The following is a 24608-nucleotide window of genomic DNA, read 5'->3' on the forward strand; positions in this document are numbered from 1 at the left end:
ATATTTTGCCCTCTTCTAATCTTTCTTCTCATAAACAAATTAAACACAGAACAGTATAATTGAGAATCTTTACACTGAGTTAATTTCTCTAACAAAATCCTTAACGAAATGGAGTTTTGTACAGTGTAACCCTGGTACTGGTTAATAAAGCTAGACAGATTTTTAAAAATAGTGTTTTTAGTTGAAATATTAACTTGAATACTTTTTATTGAAACATCCTAAAAAGAAACATCACGTCCAAAGACTTCTAACCCAGAAATGAAATGGCTCTCTTCTAATGAATGGGTAAGTTTATAATCTCTGATACACTTAATGCTTTAGAAGACTCAAGGTTAAGTGACCACATATAAATAAATTATCCCTCAAATATGCAAATTCTTAATGTCTAATGTCAGAAATATCCCATGAAAACTTCATTTCTGAAGATGATATAGGTTTAAAGTGGACTCCTACCTTTACCAAATCACACTTGCCTTACTTGAGCTAAGTGGAACCAGAATTTACTACCTCCTAAAACATTTCATCCTATTGCTTTCCAACTACTGCAAACAAAATTCCAATAACCAGAACATTTGCTGTGTTCTATAGGCATATAAAGTATTTTATTTAGGCCATTTCTAAGGATCCAGCTTGAAAGGTTTTGCATGCAGCATTCAAGTTTATCTTAATGAACACAGTCTAGTCTTTGAGAGATCATGTATCATCAAGGTCTGCAGAGTTTTCATTGTCATTTGCAACAAGGGCTTCTCTGTTCTCATAAGTCCAGAAGCCATTCAGATCGATTAGAATGGTGGTGACTGTGTCTCCTTGATTACTGTTGATTAAATCCTGAAGAGAGATTTTCAAAGGATCCTTTGGTTTAACCATGTCAAAGATTTCATCCTGTGAGAGAGAAAAAAATACAATGAAACCTGGTACCTGATGAACTTAATTTCTTTCATATAGTGATGTGAAATTCAAGGCTGGCACTTGACCTCATGTAAAATTTTTTGTTCTAGTTTTTTTCTTTTCCATTTAACAGACAACTCCTTTTCCCTACACACAATCAAATTTTTACTGGAAGATTCCTTAGGTATGTGGTATTCCTTAGGTATCTCTCATCTTAAGAGAGAAAGAAACTGAGGCTTGGAGTTTCATCTGATCCAAGCTATATAGCTAATTAGTGGTAAAACTAATGCAGTGTTCTTTGAATACATGATAAGTATCTTATACTTTAATGTTGTCTTCTAATTGTTGGTAAAGCAAGGTCTTGATTTAAGTGCAAACTCAGCTCAAACTAAAAACTTAAATGCTTCCAGAGCCAAGATAATGACAACGCTTCATTTCCAATAGTGATGTCAATGTTTTATACTCTGGATCTAAGATGGGTGGTGGGTGAGGGACATTCAGTATCAAGGAATTCCAGAATGACCATGAAATTGTGCTAAAAGTTACTGGAATAGATGGAAAAATCTCTTCTATATTATGAGGTATACTATATGAATATTTACAAGGAATTAGATGCACGTTTTCTAATCTTTTTGCAGGAAAATTACTCAGGATTTAGTAGCATTTAAAGAGGGAGATTACATTTTAAAAAGATTAGAAGAATTCAGGTAAATGAAATCTATGAGCTTTTAATCTTGTATGTTTGTGAAATGTCCCTTTCTAGGTTAGTGGCAATTTAAAATTACTAATTCTTAGATTGCCTGTTGCATAGTTTCAGATTTGTCTCATTTATTATTATTATTGTTTTATACTTAATTAAAACTGGATGTGTTATTTTATTATTTACTTAGCCTGAACCTGAATCTGTACCAGATACTGAATGTTTTTCATAGCTGGTAAAGTCTACAAAAATGCTAAGTAGCAGCACGTGTTTCAAACAGTGGTAGTTTTCATATTGTAAGACTGATGTCTCCGTAATAGTATCAAAGCAAGCAAGACCTTTGAAGTAGCAGATTTAAAAAGTGTCCAAACCTAAATATAGTTGATTCTTGAACAATATGGACTTGAAATGGATGGGTCCACTTAGACATAGATATTTTTGATAAATACAGTATACAGTAAATGCATTTTCTTTTCCTTACGATTTTCTCAATATTTTTTCCCTAGCTTCATTTTTAAAAATATAGTATATAAAACATGTAATATATAAAATATGTGTTAACTGTTTATGTCATTGTTTATGTGAGGCTTCCAGTCAAAAGTAGGCTATTAATTAAGTTCCAGGGGGTCAAAAGTTATAGGTGGGGGAGAGGGGGGCGCCTGGGTGGCTCAGTTGGTTAAGCATCTGACTCTTGATTTCAGCTCAGGTCATGATCTCACGGTTCTGTGGGATCGAGTCTTGCATCGGGTTCTGTTGACAGCGTGGAGCCTGCTTGGGATCCTCTCCCTCTCTTTGCCTCTCCCCTGCTTGCACACACACTCTCTTTCTCTCTCAAAATAAATAAACATTTTTTAAAAAGTTATACGTGGATTTCCAACTGCTTGGGTGAGCAGGGAGGGTATTGCCCCTAGCTCCTGTGTTGTTCAAGGGTCAACTATAGTTACCAAGTTAAAAATTCATTTTAACTTGGAATAGGCTGCCAAAGGATGCAGGTTATATGGATTCTCTTAATTTTCAATCAAATGAATGAATGCTTCCGATGAAAATACAGACTGACATGCTAAAATCATTAACTAAACAAATCATTAGTCCAAGTGTGGTCTCAGTTACTAATGATTTAAATATTGGTTCAGAGCAAGTAACAGCAAATACTTGATTTCATTCACTTCATAGTTCATAAGTTTCTTTCATATAAAATTTCATTTAATATAGGTGATTATCTGTATTACATATATTAAAAGAAAAGGTAGAGGAGCCTGGCTGGCTCAGTTAGTAGAGCATGCAACTCCTGGTCATGACTTCAAGCTCTGTGTGGGTGTAGACCTTACTGAAAAGGAAAGAAAAGGTAACCTTGACATCTTGAAATGAAACTGGATCTTGTCCATGGATTTTCATTAGTTCCTGTATGGCCTGTATGGATAGAAATAAGTCTGTAAATAAAAAATGCACAACAGCCCCCTTCCTGTCCCAAGGCCCCTTTCTAGTTCCACTTCCTTTCCTATCAGACCACAAGCCTTATCATTTCAACCACTCTTGCCAATATTCTCAACTTCCTTGACCTTGCTTCACATCCAGTTGGCCAAACTTAAACAATTTCAGTGTAACTACCAACCTTTCAAGATACATAACGTTGCTATTGAGAATCCCAGAAAAAAAAGTCTACAGATTATTGCTACTATATATAGGAATGGTCTCCAACCTCAGATCGGCCTTTACATGGCCTAGCGATTAATCTGTGATGCCTGATCCACTCATTTTCCAGGAATGCTGTTCAAACCCTCACCGTTCTTTTTTTTTTTTTTTTTTTAATTTTTTAATGTATGTTTATTTTTGAGAGAGAGAGAGAGAGCGCGGGAGCAGGAAAGGGGAAGAGAAAGAGGTAGACACAGAATCCGAAGCAGGTTCCAGGATCTGAGCTGTCAGCACAGAGCCTGACACGGGGCTTGAACCCACAAACCGTGAGATCATGACCTGAGCTGAAGTCGGCCACTTAACCTACTGAGCCACCTAGGCGCCCCATACCCTCACCATTCTTTAAGACACCCAATACGCCACCTCTGCCTCCCACCCTATACTTTGCCTTCTACTTGACAGAAAAAAATGTAAGCAAAACTCCCTCAAACTTTTTTATAACCTTTAAGAACAACAACAAAAAACCCTAACTAAAGAAACTACTGTGATCCAGTTGGACTAATAAATATTTTAGGTGAGAGTCATTCACTGGAAAATTCTTGGTAAATAGCCAAATAAATACGTTGCAGGTGCTTACTCAGTATGTGGTGCCACTGGTATCAGTGTGTGCACAGGGCATCTCTTTGAAGTAGATGAGAATCTTTAAGTACACCCCCAGCTACTAGAGGGGTAGACCTGGAGGTATGATCTAGAGTGCAACATCTAGGCCCACTTTATAACTGGAATACTGACGTACAAAGACTTTATGAACAGCTTAGGACTCCAGGACTCAGTACCAATAAATAATTACCTTAGCCCACACAACCAAGCCTAAATACTTTGATAAAATAAATGAGAGCAAGCAGGAGGGGCAGAGGGAGAGAGAAAGAATCTTAAGCACACAGCTCGATTTTGCGACCGTGGAATCATGACCTGAGCTGAAATCAAGAATCGGACACTAAGCGAATGAACCACCCAGGCACCCCAATATAAAATATTTGACAAAATTTAGTATTATAAGAATGTTATAAAGAAATCTTTATGAAAAAGAGTTGAGGGTTTAACTTCCAAAAGATAACATTTACTTTGTTTTCCTAAAATTGAATCTTCATTGAATAGGTCTGCCTAAAGTGGGAGATCCCTATGATGAGTTGGTATTATCTTCTTATATTAGCCATTGACTCAGTTTCTAAAAAATGTATACTAATACTGTATTTGTAATTTATCCTAATATTTGCAGTCATTACGACCTAGGAAATCATAATGGAAGTTTTAGAGAATTTAACATGAAACTAAGAAATACATAGTATGAAACTCAGAAACCAAATAGTTATTTTTAAAATACCTAAAATTTTTAAATGGCAAAGAGAAAGCCTCTGGAGAAAAATGGTTTATGAGAAAGATGTGAAAATGTCATTTTTATCATTTAAAAAAAGCCATTTCTTCCTACTGTTGTCTTAACCATATAAAAATCACTTAGTCTTCTAAGGTAATGGAATGAAATACTACTATACAAAATTATTCTACCAAATGGAAAAGTCACCAAATTTAGTAATGATTTGTCTTAAAAGGGCAGACATTCCTACTTTTATACCTTGTGCACCTGAAGGCTTATCAGATAAGATACAATTAAATTTCCCTTCAGAACTCATCATGTTATTCCCTGAGACCACCTAAGGTGCAATATAAGTACTTCAGCAATAATGTTTTCATGCTGAAATGTGGCACACAATTCTAGCCAGTTTTAAATTTATTATTATTCCTATTTCTAAGTTACTTTCTTTTTGTTTATTAGAGAGTGCACGTGTGACACGGGTGAGGGGCAGAGGGAGAGAGAGAATCCCAAGCAGGCTCTGGGCTGACAGCATAGAACCTGACGTGGGGCTCAATCCCATGAGTCTGGGATCATGACCTGAGCCGAAATCAAGAGTCAGATGCCCAACTGGCTGAGTCACCCAGGCGCCCCTAGCCAGTTCTAAAATTATTTTAAATATGATAATAAGGGGCGCTTGGGTGGCTCAGTCAGTTAAGCGTCCAACTTCAGCTCAGGTCATGATCCCACAGTCTGTGAGTGTGAACCCCATGTCGGGCTCTGTGCTGACAGCTTGGAGCCTGGAGCCTGCTTCGGATTCTGTGTCTCTCTCTGCTCCTCCCCTGCCTGTGTTCTGTCTGCATGTCTCTCTCAAAAATAAATAATATATACATACAAAAATAAATTTTTTTTTTACAGCACAGCATTTAAAAGGATCTACTACTGGGGCGCCTGGGTGGCTCAGTCGGTTGGGCGTCTGACTTCAGCTCAGGTCATGACCTCACCATCCGTGAGTTTAATCCCCACATCAGGCTCTGTGCTGACAGCTCAGAGCCTGGAGACCACCTCGGATTCTGTGTCTCCCTCTCTCTCTGGCCCTCCCCTGTTCATGCTCTGTCTCTCTCTGTCTCAAAAAAATAAACATTTAAAAAAATAAATAAAAAATAAAAGAATCTACTACTACCAAAGTCTGCAAAAGTTCTACCTTTTCTGAACTGTTTAATTGAAGCCTCTGTAGGATTTTACACATTAGTTTTTGATCACCAAAGCAACGAATTTCTCATGCATATCTGTATCTCCATGTCCAGTATAACCCCTTACATATTTGCACTTTTTTAGTGTTCTACAACTAATCTAATCAGCTTTTAGTCAATTTAAATAGGAAAAAAAAAAAAAACTAAAAGCAGACTTGATTTGCTTCTAACATCTATTAGTAAACGTTTTGTTAAATGAGACTTACCCTGAAGAAGTAATTAAGTGAAAAGACATTCAGATATCCTTTGTTCTCAATATCAAGTAATTTGAAAATATACTGCAGAGCTGCAGGTTCTTTTCGATTCTCTAACGCAAGAACAAAGTCCAGGTAGGTCTTATAGTCCTACAGAAAAGAAAAGGATGTTCATTAGAAGCCTTATTTGGAATTAACTTTTCAAGTGAGTATCTAATGAATTGAAGCCATTTTACAATCAAAGATGGCAATTTTTTTTAATATGAAATGAGACATTCACTTGTATACTTAATATTGGTTTCTAGGAATTCTACTTAGCAGTTAATCTGTATTGGGAATAGTCTGGGGGACACAGCTCATTTTCTTACGAGAGATTTGCTGCTTTAAGGAGTAATTTTCTTTGATTATGCCTTTGAAATGGACAGGACAGTGACCAAGCTATCGTACAATGCCACTAAATTAGCATCTTCATTTCAATGTGGTCAGTTTTGGCGGGGGGGGGAGTTTATCTGGAATGAATAGAATAGTATGTTTAAATAGTTACTTTGAAATACTGTTTAAACATTTTTAAATCAGATGATTTCCAGTAAGAAGCCATCTTAAGACTACCAGACATTCTACTTTAACTGAAACTGTTCTCCTGCAAAGAAATGGAAAAAAGCACAAATAAAAGCTAGAATGACATAAGGAGAACAGAAAGATTTCTCTACAAAAAAGGCATATTCAGATTACTTTTGCATGGTGAAAAGAACACTTGAGACATTCTCACTTAGAAAAAAAATTTATATTCTTGGAAAATACTTTTTTAGGCTAACATTAAGAATTCCTTTTTGCATAAATTGCAATATAAAGAGCTAAAGAGATGCAGCCTCATCATGGTCTAACTCCATTCACAGTTGAAGCCTCTGGTTTACTTTATTCACCAGAAGTCATTAGAATAGTACAAGCTCCTCACTCTTAAGTGTAGACAGCCGTAGGAGTCACAAAGCAGAGTTTCTGCACCTTTCCCTCTTTTTCCTGTGCCACCAGCTATCAATTATGTTATTCAGAAAACTGCTATTAAAGCTAAATGATAAAACCTAAAACCCCAATTCTCTTCTGACAATATGACCATTTCTTTAAAATTTTTTTTTCAACGTTTATTTATTTTTTGGGGGACAGAGAGAGAGGGAGACACAGAATCGGAAACAGGCTCCAGGCTCTGAGCCATCAGCCCAGAGCCTGACGCGGGGCTCGAACTCACGGACCGCAAGATCGTGACCTGGCTGAAGTTGGACGCTCAACCGACTGCGCCACCCAGGCGCCCCGACCATTTCTTAACTGTCATTCATTTGACAATTTATCAGATCCCTAACATGTGTTTTTAACAGCAAGGATGGTGATTTTAAAACGCTAGATGGGCACCCGGGTGGCTCAGTCAGTTAAGTGTCCGACTCGGTTTCAGCTCAGGTCGTGATCTCACATTTCATGAGTTAGAGCCCCACAGTGGGCTCTGTGCCGACAGTGTGGAGCCTGCTTGGGATTCTCTCCCCTCTTACCCTGCCCTTCCCCCGTGCACTCTCACTCTCTCTCAAAATAAATAAACAAAAAAACATAAAATACTAGTTAGAATTTCCTAAAGTATTTTGCATTGTTGTGATAAAAGGACAGGTGCATGTTAATTGTTAGGTACTAACATAGCCACTTACAGAAAATAATACAACCTGATTCTTAGATTTAAACCATGGCATCTGTGGTACTATACCTGACCTGGTAGTTTAAAGAATGAATCATCTATATGAAAACAGTCGATAGGATTTGCCCATTTGAGATTTTTTTTTTTTTGTTTTCTCACTAGTCCATACTCTTCAGGGGAGGTGGGCAGAGGATAGGCTAAATGGGTGATGGGTATTAAGGAGGATACGTGTTGTGATGAGCACTGGGTGTTATATAAGTGATGAATCACTAAATTCTACTCCTTAAACTAATATTACACAGTATGTTAACTAACTAGAATTTAAATAAAAACTTGAAACATTAAAAAAAAAGACGATAATGAAATGAAAATATTAAAATTTTGTATTTGTCCTGAGTCCATGTTTAAAGTGAACTTTCCTTAAGATCAAAGTCTCCAAAACTCAAACAATTTGATTAGTTCGGACTTTTTAAGATAGATGTAAAAATAATGCTGTATCACATCAAGAAAAGGGTTTGTGGGAGTTGTGGGAGCCTAAATTTTTAAAACTTATCAGAGCTTTAAACTACTACCATTTCTCCATCATATGTGAGACACTCCTGGAAAACACGGTCTAAGAAGACATTGGTCATGGTTGCTGTTCCATAGCGGGAGAGTTCTTCTTTACTGAGCATGCCATTGTGATCCTTATCAAGATTCAAATACTGGCCTTGGGAACAAAAGTTATAAAAAGACATGACAAAAGTAAAATTCTAATTAGAATACAAAAGAATAAACACAAAAAGTTCTTTCTATTGGCTAATACTTTGATTTTCAAACTATATTAGGGTAGTGCCCTAAGATCAACTATCCCTAGACTCTGTCACACCAGCCCTTAAGCTAGAACCAGTCAAAGAAAACCCATCATGAAGGCCATGGCCTTTGGGCTATTCCACATCATTATTTGTTTTCAGTTTGCAGGCGTTTAAAACTTTCCTAGGTGTTGAAATTAGAGAGAGATAGGGGTCAATAAAAAGCACTGAAATGTTAGTATTTGAAAGCAGAGATCAAGGATGCCAAAATGAATCAGAAGACCACCCAAGAGAATAGTGTAGCAGACTAATGAAATTAAAGGAAATAAGCAAACAGTCCCTAGAACACCTGCCTCCCTCAGAACACTGACAGCAGTGGCATTTTAATCACAATGCAAGATAATAGCTGATGTTCATAAAGATGCTCCTGAGTCATTAAGAAAGGGTCAAATTACATTCTGTATGTTCTGTTAAAGAGCAAGAAAATGACAAGTAAATTTTAGTAATTTATAATACTAGCTCTTAAGGTAATTAGAATACTTTGATCCTAAGCTAAATTAGCCTATGTATAAAACTGTTCTTTGAACACCAATTAACCGAGGAAAGGATAACTCAAATTTTAGCATTATGATAGGAACCATACCATAAACCCTTAAGGCAGAAGGTGCAGAAAACCAATTAGTTTCTTGACTCTCTTTGGACAGTTCCTCATCCCTTAACTAAATAAACACAGAGACATGATTAGAAGACAGTAACTGTCAAGTGATATAATTAAGTATTTTAAAAACATATTTACCTCCAATAAATCATCTAGGAAGCTGCATGCTAAAATATCTTGAATTTTAATTTTCCCTTTAAAGAACAAACACAATTTCATTTAAAAAAAATAGAGGAACTCAATTTTATAAAGGTATTTTAGAAGAGTAATCACACAATTGGTATTTTAAAGTTTCATATTTTACATCAAAAAGAACCAATTCTCTGTATATTACATAACAGGAAGAGCAAGTATCAGAACAGAATAACTGTTTTTTAGAACTGGAAGGAGCCACTGATTAACCAATTCATACACCATTTTAGAGGCTAGGTGACATGCCCAGTGTCACACAGCTCGTTATAGTTGGTGCAAATAAATCATAAAAAATATTTATATATTAAGGGCAATGACATGTTAGAAAAATAAATGACATCTTAATGACTTCTCTGCTTATTAAGATTTAGAATAATATCCTTATAATATCTAAGATAAGATTTTCTTTTACCTGTTCTTAGAGGGTCTAAAAAGAAGAAGAACTTCCTAACTGCTGTACAAACATAAAAGGAGTAAAAAGACTTTTCCAGCCCATCTAATTGTGGCAAAGTAGGGATAAGTTCCAATATGTAGTTTTCTAAGTCCTGAAAGAATAAAACAAATCAAAATGTTAAATCAAAGTGTTAAATGTCTAATCTTGTTTCTTCATTAGATACTGGAATATTGAATTTCAGTCCTAAAAATCATTCAGCATTAATAGTATATTAACTATGTGAGTGGTAAAACTTAAATTAAATAATTAAACTACTTAAATTAGTTATATAACTATGTGAGTGGTAAACATATTAAATTGTGTTTCTACAAATTTATTTTTTATTTCAATTTTAACATATTTTTGAGTAATACATTCTACAAAATTCCAAATTCAAAAGGAACAAAAAGTATTCACTGAAAGTCTCGTCTGAAATTTCCTCTTCCCAGAGGTAACCTTATCAGCTTCTGATGCATCTTTCCAAAATAACTTATGCACATACAGACCAATACATATATATGTGTATTTCTCTTTCTCTTAAAAAATTTTTTTTAATGTTTATTTATTTTTGAGAGAGAGAGAGAGAGAGAGAGACCGACCATGAGCAGGCGAGGGGCAGGGAGAGAAGGAGACACAGAATCCGAAGCAGGCTCCAGGCTCTGAGCTCTCAGCACAGAGCCCGACATGGGGCTCAAATTCACAAGCCTTTGAGCTGTGAGACCATGACCTGAAGTTGGCTGCTTAACTAACTGAACCACCAGGAGCCCCTCTCTTTCTCTTTTTATGAAGGATATAGCAGCAAACTATGCAAATTCTTCTGTATCTTGCTTTTATCACTTAACATACTTTATAGTCATTCAATCCTGGCTCTCAAAGAGCTTCTTGCTTTTATTTTTTAAATTTTTGTATTTAAATTTTTAAAAAAATATTTATTTTTGAGAGAGGGAGAAAGATAGAGAGAGAGAGAAAGGGGGACAGGGGCAGAGAGAGAGGGAGGCACAGAATCTGAAGCAGGCTCCAAGCTGTGAGCTGTGAGCACAGAGCCTGATGTGGGGCTTGAACTCACAAACCATGAGATTATGACCTGAGCTGAAATTGGACGCCTACCCGACTGAGCCACTTAGGCACCCCAAGGTTCTTGTTTTTAAATAGTTATGTATTTTTTTCATTGTACAGATGTACCATAATCCATTTATTTTCAAAAAAAATTTTTATATTTATTTATTTTTGAGAGAGATAGAGAGAGAGCACGCAAGCAGGTGAGGGGCAGAGAGAGAGGGAGACCGAGAATCCAAAGCAGGCTTCAGGCTCTGGGCTGTCAGCACAGAGCTGGACGCGGGGCTCGAACTCATGAGCATGAGATCATGACCTGGGCGCTCAACCGACTGAGCCACCCAGGCACCCCAATTTTTATTTATTTTTTTGCTCTCTTTTCATTTTTTTAATTAATTCATTTTTAAATTTACATCCAAGTTAGTTAGCATATAGTGCAACAATGATTTCAAGAGTAGATTCTTTAATGCCTCTACCCGTTTAGTCCATCCCCCCTTCCATGAACCCCTCCAGCAACCCTGTTTGTTCTCTATACTTAAGAGTCTCTTAACGTTTTGTCCTCCTCCTTGTTTTTATATAATTTTGCTTCCCTTCCTTTATGTTCATCTGTTTTGTATCTTAAATTCCTCAAATCAGTGAGGACATATGATATTTGTCTTTCTCTGGCTAATTTCGCTTAACTTAATACACTCTAGTTCCATCCATGTAGTTGTAAATGTGTACCATAATCCATTTAACCAGTCTTCTACTGATGGACATTTAGACTGTTTCTAATCTTTTGTGATACTAAAAACAATACTCCAGGGACAATAAGCTAATTTTCCATTCACAGATATTATGAGAGAACATGGGACATAATTTCTGTAAGTGAAATTGCTGAGTCAAAGAATGTGCATGTTCAGGGGCGCCTGGGTGGCTCAGTCGGTTAAATGTCCAACTTCGGCTCAAGTCATGATCTCACAGTCAGTGAGTTCAAGCCCCGCATTGGGCTCTGTGCTGACAGCTCAGAGCCCGGAGCCTGCTTTGGATTCTGTCTCCATCTCTCTCTGCCCCTCCCCCACTCATGCTCTTTTCTCTCAAAAATGAATAAACGTTAAAAAAAATTTTTTTAAGAATGTGCATGTTCATAATTTTGATAGACACTGGCAAATTTCCCACCTTGCTCCAAAAGCCCACACCTACTTTACACTCCCACCAGCAAGTCAAGGCTAAACCAACAGTTCCCAAATTGTGCCCCAGGAATGCTGCAGTAAGCTCACAGGGGTGCAGCAGGGTATTTTCAAAATTTCAGGAGAACAGTGACATCTGCCAGAGAGTACATAATAGATGTCACTATGAGCTAGAGCTATGAGCTCAAGGTAGTTCACATTTTCAACACTGATTGAGATATGTGCTTTTTAATGACATCAGTCTTTGCAAAGCTAGGTTCTTGATGGTTGTGGTGATAAAGCAAGTACCACAGGAAAATTAGTATGGAATAGGAAATGAGGATGACTGTCCAATCTAATTGCCAAGTTTGACTACCCATACATTGCTCCATGGGCACAGATTCCGTTAGTAATTGTAATTTAAGAATGAAGCAAAAATATTACTTATTTTCAACTTATGTGTATTATTTTTTCAAATGGCTAATACAATAATAAGCTTAATGGATACTTTCATAAATTGTTTAGAACCAGCTGGTTAATAAATGCAACTGTTAGGTATTTCTTTTGATGTAGAGGAACTATGCAAAAATTACGGAGATACTAAGGGCACCATGAATTGAGAGTCTGGGAAACCACACCCTATTTTATATTCCCTTCTTAAATGCATTAACGAACTTTTTGATCTTTGTCAGCCTGAAAAAATTCCTGGCCCTATCATTTATGACACTCATGAATAACCAAAAGCTTTCCTCTGTTTCTTTAATGAGTTTTAATGCTGTTAAAACACTATATTCTTTTTATTTTCTTTTTGAAAGGCTCTTTTTAGAAGTTGGAGAAAAAAAGTTGGAGGAAAAGAATCTAAAAAGGAATTCTTGTGGTCAATGTACATTTTAAAAGTTTTTTGGGGGGAACACATTATTTGCAAAAACAAAAACAATATAAGAATCACCTGTAACCCAACCAGTGATAACTACTGTTAACATTTTGGTGTCTACAGTAATTATTAAAATAGGTTAATACTTACAGATTCCCGAAGGTACCCTTGTCCAGCAACATCATATAAACTGAGTCCTATTCTTGTTTGATGAAGCCAAACTGACAATACATAAGAAGATGAAATGTAATTTTAAGATCTGTCCTTTAGCATATATTTGGATAAAAGGAGATAGACAGCTAGATTAGGGGGACAAACTAGTAACTCTACAAACATTTCTCACACATATATTACCCCAAAATTGTTTGTAATGAAATATACCATATAATTAATGGCAGGTATCAACACGTCTACCCTGCCTAAAGTGACAATAAAGTTCATGCCCTTGAGAATATTGTTCTACATCCATTAAACTTGGTGTTTCACCAAAAAGGGACAGCAATTGTAATGTTATGCCTTCAATGAAGGTGCATTTATTCTGCCGAGGTTATTACTGTGACTAAGTATTAGTTAAAAATCATACATCTAGAACTTCACAGATCTTTCTGGAACTTAATAGGAATCATAACTCCAGGTTGTTTAATAAAAACTCCTAGAATGTGATGCTACAATTTTGAATTTGAAACTATCCTCAGGCAACTCAACCTACAATACAGCTGACCCTTGAACAACATGGGTCTGAACAGTGTGGGCCCACTTATACATGGATTTTTTTTCAATAAATACAGTATAGTACTATAAATGTACTTTCTCTTCCTTATGTTTTTTTTTTTTTTTTTTTTTCTCCAAGTAGGCTTCATGCCCAGTGCAGAGCCCAATGCAGGGCCCAATGCAGGGCTTGAACTCACGACCCTGAGATCAAGACCTGAACTAAGATCAAGAGTTGGAGACTGAACTGACTGAGCCACCCAGGCACCCCTTTTTTTTAAGTAATCTCTACAAATAACATGGGGCTCGAACGTACAACCCTGAGATCAAGAGTTATACACTCCACTAACTGAGCTAGCCAGGTGCCCCACCTTACAATTTTCTTAACATTCTTTTCTCTGGTTTCCTTTATTGTAAGAATACAGTATGGAATACATATAACATATATAATATGGGTTAATCAACTGTTTATATTATTGGAAAAGCTTCCAGTCAATAACAAGCTATTAACAGGTCAGTTTTGGGGGAGTCAAAACTTATACTCATTTTGACTACATGGGAGGTCAGTACCCCAACCCTTGTGTTGTTCAAGAGTCAACTGTATATTGGTGAAATAGAATTACCAGTGAATTAAAATAATTTAAATCACCATACATTAAAACTCTTGGTTTAGCCTTAATATATAGTATGTATGTATGTATTTATTTAATTTATTTAGAAAAAGAGAGCATACAAGTGGGGGAGAGGGGCAGAGGGAGAGAGAGAGAATCTACAGCAGGCTCTACACTCAGTGCAGAGCCCAACGCGGGGCTTAATCCCATGACCTTGGGATCACGACTTGAGCCAAAATGAAGAGTTGGCTACTTAACCAACTGAGCCACCCAGGCACCCCTAATATTTTTTAGTTAGTATCTTTAGGATACATGTTTTTGTTTTGTTTATAATAATGAACCCAAATTTATGGTAAGAAATCTCAGCTCTAGTAAATTCCAGGAGAGAAATGGAGTAATAAGAAAACAAATCTGGGTGAAATTCTGCTATTCAGACTTACTAAGAGAGTTGTTTCACATGGAAGGGATACTATAAAAGCATGTACCAAAAACTCTTTGATTCCCAGAGGAATTTAAGCACAATGAAAATGAAATCACCTTTCCTCATGACATAATTGAAGAATTGCATAATAGAAATTCTTCCGTAAGAGTCTGTATGAAGGAGTTTAGCAAAGACTTTTGCTGTAAAAAACTGCCTAAGGAAAGGAAATAAAGATTAAAATCATCTGCCAACATAATATAAAAATGACTTCTATACTGAATTAGTTAACAACAGCATGAATCCAAAGAATTAAAAATCAAAATGAAAAAAATCAAAGTGAGAATTGTAGTTCAAAACTTAAAATATTAAGTCATACATCTTTGTATTTTATCATCCTAAGAATGAAAGCCCATACTGTTGTAAATAAATGTACTATATATATGTAGTTGCAAGGTATGTAAATACTCCATACTATAAAGTATTATTTCTTTTAACAACTTCATACCAATAGAATTTTGACTAATTTTATTAAACTTGATTAATAACTCAAATGGACTCAAATTGTCACCCCACTGGCTTATTATTTTCATTAACATTTATTTGAGGCATTTAAAATGTTTAACATACTCCTTTGTTAGTTATACTATTCTTACTTGCACTTTGGTCCAGCTTTTTCACCAACTTTCAAAAAATTTTCATAATTAATCATTGCTTCCTCTCCAATCATAGGTGGTGTTTGGTGCTTATCCAGCAAAAACCATAAGTTCTTAGGAGAATTGCAGAAATGAAGATGTTACAGTTAACAAAACAAAATTTAACATTGGTTAAATGTGTTATTTCCATTAAAATGGTAGCCTGATAGAAATTTAGTATTAAGATGAATCTTATCCCCTATTATCCTTTTGATTACTAAGAACATAATACAAATAGCTAGCATTTATTGAATGCCTAAGTTTAAAGTTTTCTTATACAGCACTTCCTTAATCCATATAACTATGTGACATAGACACTGTTATCTCTACTTTATAAATGAGATTTGGAGCACAGAAATGTTAAGTCCACTGTCCAAGATCACAGAGCCTGACTAGGATGTGAACCCCCCCAGTTTGACCCCATACTTGTGGCTCTCAACTTTGGCCTTGTTAGAATCACCTAGGGACTTTTTATTTTTTTCCAATATATGAAGTTTATTGTCAAATTGGTTTCCACCTAGGGACTTTAAAAAACAAAACTATTTTGGGGAGAACTGTGCCCAAGCAAGTTCTGCAGCTGACTTTGACAGGAACCATTGCTCCAGGGCCTTCACCCACTCTGCAGCAGTGATTCCATTAAGAAACCCTGAGATCCTGTATGACTTTAGTACAAATACAAAATAGCTAACATCCAAAGCAACCTTTTATTCTATGCTTACCTGTAATTCTTCATTATCTAATAGTTCTCTGCTTTTCCTCTGCAGAAAGACAGCTCTGGATTCCTCTCTTAATTTTTGTAGTAAGACTTCATCTTCAGCTGGCAGCTAAAAATACACTAGAGTTAATTTCTCTACACCTAAATTCTAGGATTTACACAGTTTTGGATTATGTAAAATATATTTGGCCTCATAAAATAGTACATAAATTAAGTACACACCCTCAAATTACTTTTTGCATCTCAATTTTTCTTAACTTCAAGTTATTAATTTAAAAAGTTCATTTAGGGGCACCTGGGTGGCCCAGTCAGTTCTAAGTGTCCAACTTCAGCTCAGGACATAATCTCACGGTTTGTTGAGTTTGAGCCCTGCATCGGACTCTCTGCTGTCAGTGCAGAGCCCATTTCAGATCCTCTGTCCCTACCTCTCTATGCCCCTCCCCTACTTGTATGCACACACACTCTCTCTCTCTCAAAAATAAACACACATTTAAAAAAAAGATCCACAGAGAATTCAATGATCAGCAAGACCATATCCCTGCCTAGAAAGAACTAACAGTCCAGCCCAAGTTTCATTTTATATTCTCAGAGTGCTCTTTCCACTATAACCTTAGACTGACAGAATGAAATTAGGACTAACTGAAGATAGACCGCCTTAGCAGAGTATGACTTCTGAGCCTGGATGATCTTACTCCTTGGAAATGGTCAAGCCAGTGTCTATTATGTTCCCCTCCAAGTAGAGGGTGTGCCCACTGGAGTGATTTCCATAAACAGGGCTTAAAAATGACTCATTCCAATTCGACTTCAAACAATTTGCTTCAAGGATTTCTTCTTCCATATCTCTGCCCCATTAAATGTGGCTAAGTAACCATAATCCAAATTAGCCATGATTTCCACCTTTCATTTCCAAGAATTAAGATGCCATCCCTCCCATGAAAAGGAAGAAGTATTGGGAAGTAAGGCTGGGGATGAAACTCTGACTGTGCTCCAGTGGCTAGTCAACCAGCTAATCTGCCAAGGAGAGAAGTGGTGACCAAAGATAAAGATACTAGGTTCTCCAAGGCTGTGGAAAGACAGAGAGAGAAGAAACAACAAAAAGAACATCCCACAAATCCGCATCTGCAGACAGGAAACCATCTGGGATCTGGAAGAGGTCACAGAGAGAAGGAAGAAACAGAAATGGGACATAGGGGTTTCCCTCAGGAACCACAATGGCAAGCCAAAGGTTAGTACTGGAAATACAGGAAAATGGACTCCTGGGTTCAGAAATGGGATCATATCAACATCTAAGGGCTGTTCCTGGGTTAGTAAGATACTATTTCATAATCCTGATTAAATGAAATCATGAATATAAAATGCTCTGAAGTACACTGGCACTCAATAAATGTCAATTCCCTTCCTGTGCCCCCAGACTACCGAAAATTTTCAGTTGTCTAGTGGACTGTTTAAGAAATTATGAAATACAAAAAGCAGAAGTATGTATGATATCATCCCATTTTTGCTAAACACATACATGTACACAGAAGCATGTAGAAGAATTCATGCAAAAATACTTATATGTCTGCAATGTTATGGGAAAATATCAGCTGTATTTTCTCTTTTCCATGACAAATGTGGCTTAGTTATATAATTTTTAAAAAGATTTTATTTTAAGTAATTTCTACACCTGATGTGGGGCTCAAACTCATGACCCCAAGATCAAGATTTGGATGCTCTACCAATTGAGCAAGCCAGGCACCCATAGTCATATCATTCTTAAAAGACTGCCAAACAGTATTATAAAAAGGTTTCCAATAAAAATGGTTTACTTGGAAAAAGTTTTTTTTTTTTAATATGAAATTTATTGTCAAATTGGTTTTCATACAACACCCAGTGCTCCTTCCAACAGGTGCCCTCCTCAATGACCATTACCCACCCCACCCTCCTTCCCACCCCCCCCATCAACCCTCAGTTTATTCTCAGTTTTTAAGAGTTTCTTATGGTTTGGCTCCCTCCCGCTCTAACTTTTTTTTTTCCTTCCCCTCCCCCATGGTCTTCTGTTAAGTTTCTCAGGATCCACATAGGAGTGAAAACACATGGTATCTGTCTTTCTCTGTATGACTTATTTCACTTAGCATCACACTCTCCAGTTCCATCCACGTTGCTACAAAAGGCCATATTTCATTCTTTCTCATTGCCAAGTAGTATTCCATTGTGTATATAAACCACAATTTCTTTATCCATTCATCAGTTGATGGACTTTTAGGCTCTTTCCATAATTTGGCTATTGTTAAAGTGCTGCTATAAACATTGGGGTACAAGTGCCCCTATGCATCAGCACTCCTGTATCCCTTGGGTAAATTCTTAGCAGTGCTATTGCTGGGTCATAGGGTAGAACTATTTTTAATTTTTTGAGGAATGTCCACACTGTTTTACTTGGAAAAAGTTTGTACTTGAAGAAATAAGTTTGTACTTGAAGAATATCTGGGTAATTCACTTATATTAATACATTGCTCCTACTTTCTTTGTAAATATTGTTATAATTGAGTTTAGAAGGTAACAGGTTTAAGAGACATTCTGCTAAAATTCCACAGTTAACTTTTCTACAGTGGTCACATTTTACATAATACTAAATAGGTCTTATTCCTTCAACTTCAGCTCTAAGTAGCTTTCTTAAGGTCTTACTGTTTACTATAATCTTTATCAAAGACTTCATGGTTTTGGCATGAGGAAACATAATTGAGTCTAACTTTTCAAGTTTTCCATTTTAATCTATTTTTAAGTTCAACCTTGAGCAAAATGTATTATACCTTAGAACACGAGTAAAAGACAAAAGTTAAAAATGGTGATCAGCCAAGTAAACCTAAGTCTTATAAAAAGACAACATAATCCAACAGAATACCTACCACAAATATCCATAGGAAAATGAGGAATAAAAAACCAGTAACCCAAAAAAAGGGGGCCAAGTAACAACTTTGTGTTCTTACACCAATTTATATCAAGCCCTGAGATATATCAATTCCAAAACAATAAGATCAACTACAATGAAAGACTACATAAAATTTTAAATATAATCCTGTATTTATACAAAATAAAAGATGCTGATCCCATTTTAAAAATTACATTTCACTTATAAACTCTGTAAGACATTTGCTTAGATACCACTTACCCTATAATAAAACCGGGGAATGGTCTTATAGAATTCATTTGTGTTTTTCCTATCTCCTTTCCATTCTGAGTAGTATTTGGTAAATAAATCCATTTCTTCATCTTTTAATTCTTGTTCACTTTTTTTTTCTGGTAACAAAATAGATTAAAAGGGAAAAGCACTTTTGGAATAAGTATTTTTTACCATAGGGTAATTACAGTGCAAAAAAGACATTGAAAATTGTGCTTAGATACTGAACATCTATATTAATTTTCTGAAAACAGGAAGAATCACTATCTTCCACTGAAAAAGCCTCCCCTGCAACTTCAACCATATCTCAGCTGCTCCTTTCACTTCTTTTTATCACTATACTTGTCTCTTTCTCAAGTCACTGCCTCCCTTACAGACTTCTGGCATGTTCATGATTCATTCCATCAAAAGTACTTACTGAGCACCTACTACGTATAGAGCACTATTAGACACTGGGGCTAGAGCAGTAAGAAAACAGTCCTGGACCTCATATGAGTTTCAGCTTGCAATCACTGTTCCTCTACCTAATGCAAACCCCGTCCATCTGAGCTCAGACCTCAGGATGCTATTACCCACCAAACCACCTGCAGCTGGCCTATAGCCATCATATTTAGTCAGTCTGCCAGTTTGTTGACCATAGCAACTGGTGCAGTGTTCTTCACCTCAATGTCTTGCATTAATCATCAAGGAAGGATAACGTTTATGATAGTAACCATGACACCTCAACTCTGAAGAGGGGGTCACCTCTGTCACTCAGTTCCATGGCAAGACCGCAGATCTTATCTGCTCCTAAATATACTAACCTTATATAAAATCTTAAACTCTCATATACCCTCAGATAACTTTTCTCTCCTCCTGGTATTCAAAACCTCACTGTCATCATACCTACACTTCAGCCTCACTGAAATCTTCAATTCTGGGGTCTATTTTCTCAATAGTTTACTTTCCTCCTCCTCTTCCTCTTTCCACTTCCTTCCAACATGCCTATAGTTGTTCCCCTAAACCTCTCTTATGCCTGCATTTCTGCCACATGTGCCATGTTAATTCCTAACCTTGGACCACACTGTCGATTCTCTTATTTTCTGGCTATTTATTTTTGTTACTCTTTCTTCCTCATTTCAACTTTTGTAGTGTGACTTCTAAGTCCCAAGTGTATGTCACTAACACAGACACTGCTCTTGAACTCTAAACTCATACATTCAAAACAAAATATTTTCATCCTCACACTCCAACATACCTAATAATTTCCTATTCCTCACCTCACTACTCTTCTCCTAATTCCATGTTTCTATCCCAGTTAATGGTATTCATCCAGTCACCCAAGCCCAAACCCCTAGAGTCATTTTCATTATTTCACTCATTCTTTTTTCACTCAACTATTCTAGGGACACACAAATATATGTGTGAGTGGACACATGCACATGTGTCCATACATACACACAACACTTTCAACAGTGTCTGGGAAAGCTTCATGGAGATGAAACTGGGCAAAAAACTGAAGAAGGCAAGGAAGCAGGCTATCCAGATATCATGGGAGAAGGGCATACCAGGCAAGGAAATAGCCAGTGTCAAGGCCCTAAGATAGAGGAGTGTGCCTGGTGTGTCCAGGGAAGAGGGAGGCAGTGAGTGTGGCTGTAGCAGAGTGGGCCAGAGGCAACATAGATGAGGGAAGGCAGATTAATGGGAGACAAGGCCACTAGCTCATTGGTGAGGGAGAGAGCCACCAGAAACAATTAGGAGGCTAATGCAGCAATCCAGGTGACAGATGGTGGAGGCCTGGATCATGGTGGCTGCAGTGGAGGCAGTTAGGAGTAAATATTCTAGATATATTTTCTTTTTAGTCCCAGGATTTGCAAACACACTGGATGTGGATATCAGAGAAAAAGAGCAGCTGAACATATCTCTAAAGATTTTGACCTGAGCAGATGGGGTGGCCAATATCAAAAAGGTGGAAAGCTACCAGTGAGCAAGTTAGAAAGGAAAGCAGGAGTTCAGTCTTGGATAAATTAAGATTAAGATACCTATTACAGGGGTGCTTGGGTGGCTCAGTTGGTTGAGCATCCGACTCTTGATTTCAGCGCAGGTCATGACCCCAGGGTCATGGGATCAAACCCCACTCCTCACTGAGCATGCAGCCTGCTTAAGATTCTCTCTCTCTCTCTCTCTCTCTCTCTCTCTCCCCCTCTCTCTCTTTCTCCCTCTGCCTCTCTCCTGGCTTGCGCACGTGCTCTCTCTCTCTCAAAAAAAAAAAAAAAAAAAGATTCCTATTAAAACCAAGTGGCCATGTCAAGTAGGCAATTAGATATATGAGTCTGGCATTTGGGAAGTGGAAATACACATTTAGGAGACAAAAGCAAATATACAGTATTTAAAGCCTTAAAAATAATGGTTAATTTCACCATGAAGGTAAGTGTAGATAGAGAATAGAATAGAAGCTGACCAAGGACTTAGCTTTGGGCACTCTGATGGTAAATTGCTGGGGAGAAGAAAACAAAGATTGAGAAGGGATGACTGATGAGGTGAGAAGAAAACTAAGGGAGTGTGTCTCCCAGAAACCAAGAGAGAAAAGTATACTTAAAACGAGAGTGAACTACTATATCCCTGGCAGGTCAAGGAAAGTGAGGACTAAACACTGACCACTGGAACAACACAGAGATCACTAATGATCTTGACAAGCAGGAATTACAGTACAGATTTAATCAACAGGTTTTTTTTTAAGTTATTTATTTTTGACAGAGAGAGAGAGAGAGAGAGAGAGAGACAGAGCATAAGTGGGGGAGGGGCAGACAGAGGGAGACACAGAATCCGAAGCAGGCTCCAGGCTCTGAGCTGTCAGCACGGAGCCCAATGTGGGGCTCGAACTCAAGGATGGCGAGATGATGACCCGAGCCGAAGTCAGACGCCCAACCGACTGAGCCACCCAGGCACCCCATAATCAACAGTTCTTTTAACAAGCAATAATATAAGGTGAACAGGAAAATGAGGCATAGCTAAGAGGTAGAAGTTTAAGACAAGAACATTTCTTAAGGTGAGAGAAATACCACCATGTTTAAATACTGATAGGAATGACTGAGAAAGAAAACCTGGTGCAGGAGACAGAGACAACTGCAGGAGTACACCTTTGAATAGGTAAAAATGGGATCTAGCACACCACTGAAGGAAACAGCCTTAAATAGAAGCTGTACAACCTAAATGATTTACTTATTATTTTATTTATCTCTCCCAACACTAAAGCTTAAGTTCTACAAGGACTTTTTTTTTTAATCTGTTTTGTTTACTGCTATAGCCTAGAACAGTACTTGGCACATAACAAGCATGCAATGGGGTGGGTTTAAGAGCGAAGCAGAGGGGACGCCCGGGTGCCCCAGTGGGTTGGGCGTCTGACTCAGGTCATGATCTCACAGCTTGTGAGTTTGAGCCCCCACATCGGGCTCTGTGCTGACAGCTCAAAGCCTGGAGTCTGCTTCAGATTCTGTGTCTCCCTCTCTCTCTGACCCTCCCCTGTTCACACTGTGTGTCTATCTCTCAAAAATAAATAAACATTAAAAAAAAAAAAAGAGCAAAGCAGAGAATGGGGCACGTGGGTGGCTCAGTCGGTTAGGCCTCTGACTTTGGCTCAGGTCATGATCTTGTGGTTCATGAGTTTGAACCCCACATTGGGCTCTGTGCTGACAGGGGCATGGAGCCTGCCTCGGATTCTGTGTGTCTCTCTCTCTGCCCGCCCCCTGCTCGCACTCCGTGTCTCTCTCTCTCAAAAAATAAATAAATGTTATAAAAAATTCAAAAAAGAGAAGAGTGACGAGGATGTACAAGTACATGTAACTTTTCCTATAAACGGCACAGAAAAATGTAGCAAAAGCTGGAAGGAGATGTGAGAAGAAATGTTTCTCTGGGGCGCCTGGGTGGCTCAGTTGGTTAAGCGTCCGACTTCCGCTCAGGTCATGATCTCGCGGCCCATGAGTTCGAGCCCCGCATCGGGCTCTGCACTGACAGCTCAGAGCCTGGAGCCTGCCTAAGATTCTGTGTCTCCCTCTCTCTCTGCCCCTCCCCTGCTCATGCTCTATCTCTGTCTCTCAAAAATAAAATAAATGTTTAAAAAAATATTTTTCTTACATGGAGTATATTATAACATGTTTGTCAGTTGATGGAAATGATCCAATAAAGAAGGAAAATCTGATAACAGCTGAGAGAGAAGATGAGAGTGAATAAAAGAAACGGAGCATGATCTAATGTTGGAGTGGAGGAATTGTCTCAAATAGGAGCAGGGACAATTAGTTCATTTTAACAGTAAAGGCAGAGTGTATGGGCATCTACGGTGAGGAAAGGGCTGATAGAAATGGTAAGTGGGAACAGGTGAGATCCGACTTTCTCAAATACATATACAAGTTCATCAACTGAAGATAAAGAGTAGGTAGGGTATACTAGAGAACTGGATGTCTGGAAGATGAGAACTGCCAGAACTGAGTGTAAGGAAACAAGGAATATGTGTAAATAAATGACTGAAACACTTCCTTTAGGTTCGTGGACATGAACTAAAAGTGAGACCATTCACCATGGTTTCGTTTTTCTCCAGCCACTTTTGGCTACCCTGAAGGCACGTGTGAAATAGGAAAGATAGTTTTAACCAGGTTGGTTAACAGGCAAGGGTGAAGGTGAAGGGAAGGGATAAGGGAAAAATACATTATGAAATCTAAAATGTATTAAGGAGGGAAGTAAAAAAAAAGTGTGATAATAAAAAGACAAAAGAGCAATGGATTATAGGTGATAGTAGGATTAAAGAGTTGTTGGGACTGGGATTCTCAATTATTCCTCAAAAGCCTAGGTCACAGCCACGTAAGTTGGTGCTAAGGTAGCTCCTCATTCCGCAACTCCTTTTCCCGGGAAGTGGGGATCAAACCTTTCAGTAACCCTAAATCACAGTCCAACTGCCTTTATCGAGAGAGCTTCCTTAGAAGCGTAAAGTGCGGCTCCCAGTAGCTGCTTCTCCCGCATCTCCCCGCATCTTCAGGAATTTAGGGCCTGGCTATCTCTGCGAGCAGCCCCTCCCAAACTCACTGTTAGTACCGGTGCTGGGCGTCGCTAATCGCCGGCGAAGAATTTCTTTCCAGTCCATGGCTGACTCCCGCGCAGAAGCTCCTGCATTTGCTGTTTACTAACCGCTCCACCCCCTACCAGCTCAGACAGCAATCACCGCCCAACCCCGTAAAGGTCAGGAATATTCAATCGCCATGTTGGACATGGGCGGAAGTCGGCTGAAGAGGCGAACAAACGATTATTGCCACTGCGGCGAAAACGGCTAATCACGTTAACAGCGGGCAACACGGACTTGAAAGGGACGTTAAAAACAATCCTCTGCAAGTCAGCACCCAACTTCACCAAGTCCAATTTGAAAGGTTCAGGATAAGGAAGCCCCACGTTGTTCTTTAACTTGGGGCTTAGGCGCATATGGGCCACGTGACTCA

At 37.8% G+C, this 24608-nt stretch overlaps 1 protein-coding gene across 4 annotated transcripts; it reads right to left on the reverse strand.

Moving 5' to 3' along the window:
• Window positions 1-576: 576 nt before the first annotated feature.
• Window positions 577-24517, reverse strand: PPP2R3C (protein phosphatase 2 regulatory subunit B''gamma). Of its 4 annotated transcripts, none has more exons than XM_043555986.1 (13): window positions 24211-24517; window positions 19138-19265; window positions 15994-16098; window positions 15236-15348; window positions 14699-14796; window positions 12993-13063; window positions 9747-9879; window positions 9281-9336; window positions 9128-9203; window positions 8266-8402; window positions 6031-6168; window positions 2939-2998; window positions 577-882 (listed from the first exon to the last, which is right to left on the reverse strand). In XM_043555986.1, the coding sequence occupies exons 1-13, from the start codon at window positions 24257-24259 to the stop codon at window positions 694-696; spliced, it is 1353 nt and encodes a 450-aa protein (XP_043411921.1). In that variant the 5' UTR covers window positions 24260-24517; the 3' UTR covers window positions 577-693. The 4 variants fall into 4 exon arrangements, with proteins under 4 accessions (XP_043411921.1, XP_043411920.1, XP_043411922.1 ...); XM_043555985.1 differs by having other exon boundaries at window positions 24202-24497; XM_043555987.1 differs by lacking the exon at window positions 19138-19265 and having other exon boundaries at window positions 24202-24310.
• Window positions 24518-24608: the final 91 nt, after the last annotated feature.

This window comes from Prionailurus bengalensis, chromosome B3 (genome assembly GCF_016509475.1).
Source record: "Prionailurus bengalensis isolate Pbe53 chromosome B3, Fcat_Pben_1.1_paternal_pri, whole genome shotgun sequence".
Lineage (NCBI taxonomy): Eukaryota > Metazoa > Chordata > Mammalia > Carnivora > Felidae > Prionailurus > Prionailurus bengalensis.

Coding starts and splice junctions, on each gene's coding strand:
- PPP2R3C (XM_043555985.1), bottom strand. CDS start 24,259: ATGGACTGGAAAGAAATTCTTCGCCGGCGATTAGCGACGCCCAGCACC. Junction 19,266..24,201: donor GCCCAGCACCGGTACTAACA/GTGAGTTTGGGA, acceptor TTTTGTTACCAG/AAAAAAAAAGTGAACAAGAA. Junction 15,349..15,993: donor TAGATAATGAAGAATTACAG/GTAAGCATAGAA, acceptor AATTCTCCTAAG/AACTTATGGTTTTTGCTGGA.